General features: G+C 37.7%; 1 protein-coding gene across 1 annotated transcript in view; it reads right to left on the bottom strand.

Annotated features, from left to right (window-relative positions):
* Positions 1-7959, bottom strand: part of ncf1 (neutrophil cytosolic factor 1) — a 14137-nt gene extending 6178 nt beyond the window's left edge. The window contains exons 1-9 of the mRNA XM_015022330.1: positions 7832-7959; positions 7608-7688; positions 7443-7518; positions 3432-3597; positions 3259-3317; positions 2767-2889; positions 2062-2169; positions 1859-1976; positions 1357-1464 (exon numbers count right to left, since the gene is read on the bottom strand). Of these exons, the coding sequence (XP_014877816.1) occupies positions 1357-1464; positions 1859-1976; positions 2062-2169; positions 2767-2889; positions 3259-3317; positions 3432-3597; positions 7443-7518; positions 7608-7688; positions 7832-7903 (911 nt within the window). The 5' untranslated portion in view covers positions 7904-7959. The remainder of the gene's footprint in view (positions 1-1356; positions 1465-1858; positions 1977-2061; positions 2170-2766; positions 2890-3258; positions 3318-3431; positions 3598-7442; positions 7519-7607; positions 7689-7831) is intronic.
* Positions 7960-9011: the final 1052 nt, after the last annotated feature.

Genomic DNA, 9011 nt, shown 5'->3' with positions numbered 1-9011 from the left:
AAAAAAAAAAAAAAAAAAAAAAGAACAAAAGTGAGAAAAATCAGAAAGAAACAGACTCCTACGAGAGATTAAATTAATTATGATATTTATTGTGGTGGGTCAGACTCGCTGTGTTTAATCTTTAAGTAAGGCTTAATTTATTTTAATGCTTGAATATTAATATTTATTAAATGTCCCCTTAAAACTATTGAGCAAGGATGAATCCAGGAAGTTTTTAAAGAGGGTTAAAATGGGGGGGGGGCAGTGATGTACTTGGGTTGTTACGCCAAAAGTAATGATTAAACTACAGTGTAAAATATGCAAATGGAGAGGTCACCACAATACCCTCAAATAGATACAAATCTGAGCCATGAGAGTAAATTGTCCTAAAGTTTTCTGTATGTCTGTGACTTAATTTTTACTACACTTAAACAAGTCTAATCATTGTCTTGTTTTCACTGATGCATGTAAAAGAGTTGCTTTGAGTAGCTATAACAGAGTACAAACCAACTCTAAAGATGCTTGTAAAAAAGTGAACACTGTCAGGTTTCCCACTAAAGCAATGGGGTCCAAGAAAAAAAGCAGTGTCAACTAGAAACATGCTGTAAAGCTACTCTTGAAATTGTTGTGTGGCTCTTTACAGTGATGAGCTTTATTTGGCTCTGAATGCTGAACTGGTTCACCACCTCTGATCTATATCATTTGATTTCAGGTAAAGGTTAATTTACCCGTTGCACCTAGACATTTAGCAAGTAAGTAATAAAACTTGGGCAGATTTATTGATCCATTGATCTTTATCATCAATGGATGATAAAGATCATCCATTGATCTTTATAAGATCAATGGATGAAAAAGTTGTGTGGTGAAGTGAAAAAGGGAAGCAACTTCCCTTTATTCAGAAGTGGCACAAGAAAAGCCACAAATGACAACAGACGAATTATGAACAAACCTTCCACTTCCTGTTTTAATGAGTTGCAGCTTGATTCATTTATTTCTCAGAAAGGATTTCAAAGAAATTATTCTAATCTTACACCACGAAGTTCAGCTTAAAAACTCATGTCCAGTGGCGCAAAAAGTGGGTATGCAGCAGCGCATGCAACGCATAGGGGCGCTGCACCAGAGGGGGCGTCAAAACCCCGTCTGGAGGGGGTGGCACCCCGATAATGCCTTCGCATACACTTCACCGCGCCCTTACGCTCCTTCACCTCGCGCACATGTAAATGTAAATGCAGCGAGTTTTACCTTTCACGTGTCTTCGTCTCGGGGGGTAAACATACGGTCGCTCATACGGATAGATAGGGGTGGGGCGCCGATTTATGTTTTTACATCCACCTGAATAATATGTAGTTGCGCCCCTGCTCATGTCCATCTGCATACCTGCGAGGTGGAGGTCTCTGTCCTCGCAGGTTTGTCCTGTCTGTTTCATTTTTCTTGTCAGACTTCTGCAGGAACATGGAAGGGTAATGACCAGTCTCTTCTCCTTTTCTGGCAAGTAAACAACGAAAAAATAATTTTAAAATGGGTAAACAAACAAAAATATTTTATGCAGGAATCTCTGCCCACTCAAATGCTGGTATACATTAACTGTCTGTTCCTAAGGAGTAAAAGTGGTATTTAATAAATCAGTTGTAAAAAGGTTTTTCTGCATCTACAGCTGATTACATAAAGCTAAAAGATGTTTGATATACAAATCAGCAGCATCCTGACTGGTTTATTGAAGAAACCTTGCCTAATGTTGAAAGGAAACCTTCAGAACTATATCAAAAAGTTTCTTAGCACATCAATAGAGAGAAGATGGTGAGGTCTGGGCTAAAACTGAATGAAAAAACTAAATGAGACAATTTGAACAGTTTACAAAAAATGCTTGCTCAGATTTTACCTGATGACCCACCACCCATCCAGCAGTTTGTGAATGACCTCCACGGTGTCTCCCACCTCCAGAGAAATCTCATCCTCCTGCTCCACCTGGTATGCTTGGATGACGACATGCAGTTCTCCTGCACAGACGAACATCTCTGTCAGCAAACAGGCACTCGGAATGACCACCATCCTATTCGTGGCAGTAAATAATACATCTCTCACCTTCGTAATCCGGTTCAGGTTCCTCTGCCTCCTCTGGTCCATCGAGGGGTTCCAGGTAGGAAGCAGGGACCCAGCCTCGTTTGGATTCACACTGACAGAACCACCAACCTGAAACCACCAGCAGCAACTTCATAACAACCCAAAAACACATTGAAACTACCTTAACACCTCATTGAAATGAAGTTGCAAATATATTCTTTGTAACTTGAAAATGTGGTAAAAGAACATAACAGGTCAATTTAATATTTGAGTCAATTAAATAAGTTATTTTGGCAGTGCATTGCCAAAATAACTTGGTGTTTTGTTTTGGCAGAAAAAAGCAAATTGACTTTGTGTCATGGCAAAGCTTCATAAATATACATGCGTTTATCACAAAAAAACCACAATAAAATCATTTTAAAAAGATTAAATTCAGATGATCAGACTTAAGACTTTTCATGGCTTTGAAATCCTGTTCACACAAAAATGAAAGCAGTAGTTGATCCAGTATACTTGCTGTTAATACTTTGTGTAACCGTCTCTTGCCAATAATACCTCACGTGATCTTTTCTTGTGATATTTCACAGAGCTAGAGCAAACAGAGTGGAGGATATTTGACTAGTCCCCTTTTCACATTTTCTATATCAGGAATGTCATACTCCAGTCCTCCAGTGTTCTGTAACTTTTAGGCATGTTCCTATTCCAACACTTTGATGCTTCTCTCACCATTCTGATTTTTCTCCACAATTTCCACAAAGTCTCCGGTGTAGAGGTTGAGCTCATGTTTGGACGTCTTTTCAAAGTCTGCAATGACTCTGTAGGTGTCCAGGATGATGGGTCCAGAAATTTCTGCAGAGTGAAAATGTATGGCTCCCTTTATTAGTTAGCTAACACTTGCAAAATCTGATTGACTTGAGACCAAAAAACATCTAGTCCCATGTGTTTTCTTTTATTTTCTTTCAAACTAAAAGACAATAAAAATGACATAGGTTTTAATGATAAGTCTATATCATTAAACCAAAAAACTGTTGTCATCAAGAGATTGATCATAAATCAGTCAGTTTGTTTTCATGGGGTTTGACTTCATACGTTCAAAAATGGTCAGATTCACCCTTTAAAAACAACTGAGACTCCTTTGTCAGTAATAAAAGAGAATAAAAGTTGTAGTTAAGAAATATTTTAAAGATTTTCTGTTAAATCAGTTGAATCAAAACCTACCTGAAGCAGTGGCTCTGGCAAGTTCCCTGGACTCCACAAACAAGTCATTTCTTTTCATTCTGTAGGAAGAATACTCAGTTTTCATGTTTTTTTTTCTTTCCAAAATTAAAAAACAACAACAAAAAAAAACATTTTATGGTGCTGATGTGTGTCTGTGAGTCACATATACTGACGTATTTGGTGCAGGAGGGTTTTCGTCCTCAGGTCGGACCTTGAAGAAGGAGGACAGATGTTTGCAGCGGGAGATGTGAGCCGGCAAGTTGATGAGAGACTCGCAATACTCAGCTAGGGTGATCTTCCTGATTTCTCTGGACTTCTGGCTTTCCACCCATCGTGGGGCTGAGGAGACAAACAAACCACTGTTTGGTGAGGTTTAAAGATGATCAGAGTTGTTCAGTTGTAATTGAACATATTAACAATATTCCTCAAAGAAATACTGGAATGGAGTTGCACTTTAAGCCAGACAAGGAATCTGGAGAAATTTCAGGCAAGCTAGCTTCATAAGACAGACCTAAATTAAGATTTGTCATATTTGTCTCCTTATTATAAGCTTTGCAAGAAGCTCAGGGACATCCAAGTTAGACAGCCACACAGTTAAAATCTGGTATATGTTCAAATGAATCAATGTTGCAGATATTTCTAGGAAAATTTGAAGCAAAGAATCCCAAAGCGATTTGGATTGGGATAAGAGGGTATGGAGCTTTTTCAGTAACATAGCACCATTACACTTCTGTGATGACTGCTTTAATGAGAAAACTTCAGAGATGTCTGTCACTAGAGGACCCAAATTTGGGTCCTCTAGTGACAGAGGTGTCAAACTCCAGTCCTCAAGGGCCGCTGTCCTGCAACTTTTAGATGTGCCTCTGCTGCACCACACCTGAAAAGAATAATTAGGTCATTAGCAAGGCTCAGGAGAACCGATCTACACAGGGAGGAGGGAATTAAGCCATTTCATTCCACCGTTTTTTACCTGTGGCACATCTAAACACTGCAGGACAGCGGCCCTTGAGGCCTGGAGTTTGACACCCCTGTCATTGTGAATGACAACCTGAGACCAACAGGTTAAGTGAACACACGTTTGCTGGAAAAATTAGACAAAATAACACCTAAAACTATGCTTTTTATGACCAGAACCTTGCAAAAGCCTGAACAGCGTTTTCTATTAGAAAAAAAATCATATTTAATTCTAAAAAAATGGGCTGTTGCAACAAAAGAAACAAAGAGCCATTTGAAACATTGCTCTTCAGCTGCTTTAGGCTCTGAGTGATGAAAAGTTAGCAGCAAGCTGCAGTTTGTACCAGGACTGAGTTTTCTTTCTGCTTCTTCTTTTTCATTCTGCAACCACAAGTTTGGTAACATTTCACAAGGGGAATGTGTAAAGCTTTAGTTCTGTTTTTTAAATCAGAACTAAAGCTGAATGTTTAAACAGGAACTCAAAACCAAGACAACAATGATAACCTGCACGTTCCTAGAGTGGCCAAAAACTGAAACTACAACACCTGAAACATGGGAAATGCCCTCAAATACTGAATAGAAATAACAGTCTGCATATTTTCTGTTAATGCTCAACAGTTAATTTCACTTCTTTTTTTTGTTCTGTCTGCTGTAAAAAAGACAAAGATGGGGAAAGCTACAATTTAACTGCCACGGCATGAGATCTCTTTTCTATCAAATCTAGTATCATCCCTGCATTTAATTCTCTCTCCTTTCTTTTATGTCTTTAAATTAAAATGTATCAAAAGAAGAACTATGATTTCAAAAAGAGCAGCAATACAGGAGCAGTTTTCTCCATATGGTTGTCAAGACTCACTATACTCTCCTTTACCCTATGTTAGGTCCACTCTCGCATTTCAAAATATCCAAAAGGCAAAAAATGCCAGAGCAGCCCAGGAGGAGGGTTTCGACTTGCTCAAGCAAATAAAGCACTCGCGGAGACTCCTTTCTTGTTTCCAAAAGGTTTCTTTTACTTACAACTATAACAAAAAGTAATCTCTGAGTTGACTTCTACAAAAAAAACTTAATTTGCGGTACAAAGATCATTTCGCTCCTCACTCCTTTGTCAAACAATCAGCTCAGCCCCAACAGCTGTTTGTGCCTGTTAATCACCGCCTGCTGCTGACTGACAAGGAGGAGGGTCTAAAAAAGGAACAATTAAATACATACATAATTGAATATACAAAATTGAGCTACCATTAATTTGTCATTAAGTCTGTGGAAATTAATTTAGCAAAGAATACATTTATCTAATTCTTAATAGGCTCCAACACCCTATTTTAGCAGTGCAATATATTTTGTACATGTAACATTTAACTTCTAATTTTCTTTCTAATATATACAAATGTTGCCTTTAATATTCATTATCAATCTAATTCTGATTCTGGTTCTGAGCCTTTGCAATAGACTCAGAATGACATTAAACTGCTTCAGTAAAATGCATTAAAAGTGGGATTTAAACATGTTGATGAGACATTTTGACGTACTCTAAATCTTAATGTCTTATATAACTGAGTAACCTATTTGCTTTTCTTGTCATTTAAGATTAGATGCAGCAGTTATACATTTTAATTCATAACTGCAAATATGGTCAGCGCTCTTGATAATTATGGAATACACAAGCAGCAAATTTGATATTTTAAGGAAATTGACAACTTTGCTCTCTTTATTGGAAAGAAATACAACAAGATGGAGGAAGACAGGAGCCAAAGATATGCATTTCTGAGTAGATAATAACATAAATCTGTTTTCACTATGTCCCAAATGATTTTTAAGGACAGTTCAGATGCAAATGGAAAGCAGAAGTCCTGAGCTATGCCAATATAGTTGCCTGCAGCCATAAAGAGCTTCCTGTATGAAATAGATCAATTCACTAAACATCAGAGGCATCAATGTTCAGTCTGAATCAAATACAAGAAATATTACTAAAAAACACACCCAGGTGTTCATTTAGCTTGTATCCTTTTTGTAACTCATAAGAAAGAGGTCTAGTTTAGTTCTAGTGCCGAATAAGTTTTGAACAACACATTTGAAACTCAGTTAGTTCAGCATTTTCATCAAAGGTGAGGATTATTAATGAGGATAACTGCAGCAAAGCAGAGGGATGGACATTTATCATAATATTTGTCATTACCGTGAAAAATGTCGTATTTTTGGCAATGGTAAATTCCAATTCATGTTTGAAAAACCCAAAACGAACAATATTATCAGATATTTTTTAATATTGAAACAGTATTTTCCTATGCTGTCCATTTGCCATCTTTATAGATTATGTTCTGCTTTGGTTTTCATATTGTTAGTTTTGTGTACATTTACATGCTTCATCTCGCTTATGTCACTTTGTTGCTGGTATGCAAGAATTTTCCCACAAATGATATAAAGGTTTATTCTATTCTATTCTATTCTATATTAGTCATTAATCAAAGTAGACATTTGTCAACACAAATGGCCTTATTCTGAGAAGATTATATGAGTCTCTATGAGTCATCTTAAACAGAAGAACTCATGAAGGACTGATCTGGAGGAGTTTAACAAACACAGTTACAGTTGCAAAAACAAAAAAATGAAAAGGAAAACTGTAAAATTTCAGTTATCTGAATAAAACAAATAAAAATCACCTGCTGCTCATTTCTAAGATAAACAGGCCCTTTAGATGATACTAAATATTATTTTTTATTTGTATGGTGACGTTGCTCAGATAGTCAGCTGCAGATGGTGAAACTAGAATCTCCCATTCCTACAGAAGAAAAGTTCACACCTACTGGACCCTAAAACAAAATCAAGACTGAAACCAAACCAATATATATATTGAAGATATATGAAGTATTCAGTTTATCGTAACCTGACCTCAGAAAAGTTCAGCTTTATGCATGAACAACTCATGTAGAAACTAAAATTCCCTTGAGCTAAATTCTGAATTATTTTGTATCATCTCTGGGTGAATTTAAACATGAGTTGCAGCTCATCTGGTTCATCTCAGCTTTACATGAAAGAAAAAGGGAAGTGAATTCAGCCACATGTTTGTTAATGGCAGGTGCTTCCTGGAGGAGGATTGCAGAATATGAAGGGGTTTTACATACAGTGAACTTATTTTGATATTCTCTAATAGTGGCTACACCAGAAGATGTATAATTTATAAGGGTATAATTTACAACTTTAAATGCTTAAACTATGTTTTGTTTGTTTTTTACCTGGAAGTGATGGGATTACTCTGTCCCTCTTGTCTATTTGTCCAGCTTCAATGGGAAACATCTCCTTCAGAGATTTCTGCAAGGAAAAACCAAAGGGAACATTTCAGAAGCTGTGCATATTTTAAATTTGGCAGAGCTTTAGCAACAAACTACAGGGGAACTAACATGAAAAGTGTGGATCTCAGGATACGTCCTGTAGATCAGCTTCTCTGACTCATCGCTCCATTTCACCATCAGCCTGTATACCTGCACGACATTTTAAACACATGAACACTAAATGCCTTAGAAAAATGTTTGTTAAAGATCAGCAAACATTTATTTTCTTAAACCCTGACTTCAAGATTTAAAAAAGTCTTTTTTGGCACATTTTGTGTTTTAGATTGACTCACGTAGTGCTGACTTGGAAAGAAGCGTTTCTCAAAGCCGAGCAGCTCCACATGCCTGACGTAGATCTCCTCCATGCTGAAGGGCTGAAAACTGAAGTCAAAAGAGTTGCAGGAACTTTGCTTAAATAGTCTGTGTGTCGTCACACCACAAGAGATCATTTCCTCTTTGTCTGTGTTTGGACGTGGCATAACTTAATATACCTCAGAAAAAAAAAGAAAAAAAAAGATCCATCTACCGGCTAGTTAGTGAGCGACCAGGTATGCACACACTTATTCCTATGAGAAATTAAGCTCAATTTAATAGTCGTTTTGGACTCTAAAAGGCAGCCAGAGAATGTACCAAAAAAAAGAAAAAAATCTGTCCATATCACAGGCAGAAGATCCAAACCCAAGGCAAAGAGTCCAGGCTGGGATTTAAACATAGGACCGTCTCGTAAGGCAACAATGTTACCAAGTTAATTTAGCTTTTTCCAAGTAAAAATAAAAAATGCTAATGTGATGATGACTTAACCTACCATGATGACTAACATTAAGTCCATTCAGTAAGTTAACTCCAACGGGAATGGATGATTATGAGCCTGGCTAATCATTACTGACTAGACTTTGTCTTCCCCCCAATCAGTGATCATTACTGTGCATAAGGACTCACCTAAATATGTCAGAATAAGGCTACAGCCTATCAAAATGTAAAGGGAGATTTGCAAGGCATGAACTGGCGTTTGAAGTGGGTTAGGGTTAGACATTTACATGAAATGGGCTATAGCTGTCACATTTTCATCATTAATCCACTCCTGAACCAAATGGAATTGTCATGTTGGGTTGAATCTTTCTGACTCGCATGCCAGAACACCAGACAGAAATCAAAAATCAGTAAAAGATATTTATTTTGAAAATAAACAATGATCTGAACTGCAGGTCCCAGGGAATGTGGCAGCTGGTGCGGGCTCACTGAAGTGGGGGAGAAATGGAGGCGAGTTTGAGGGCTGTAGGAAATTAGCAATATGAAAAGACCAGGAACGTTACGCGTTCTTACTTGGGCAGGTGGAGATTTGAGCCGAGGAGAGTACTGAGGTTGTCAGGGTGGAGATCTTGCCTGGGGGAGTGGGGGGGTTGCTGCTAGGCCAACAGAGGAATTGAGATGGAGGACGGTCGGGATTGGAGGGCGGACAGGTAAGTTCTTTTC

Source organism: Poecilia latipinna, unplaced genomic scaffold, assembly GCF_001443285.1.
Source record: "Poecilia latipinna isolate Pla-1442-1.1 unplaced genomic scaffold, P_latipinna-1.0 Scaffold2983, whole genome shotgun sequence".
NCBI classification, from domain to species: domain Eukaryota; kingdom Metazoa; phylum Chordata; class Actinopteri; order Cyprinodontiformes; family Poeciliidae; genus Poecilia; species Poecilia latipinna.
The sequence above is the reverse complement of the archived record's forward strand: the minus strand, read 5'-3'. Positions and strand labels throughout refer to the sequence as shown.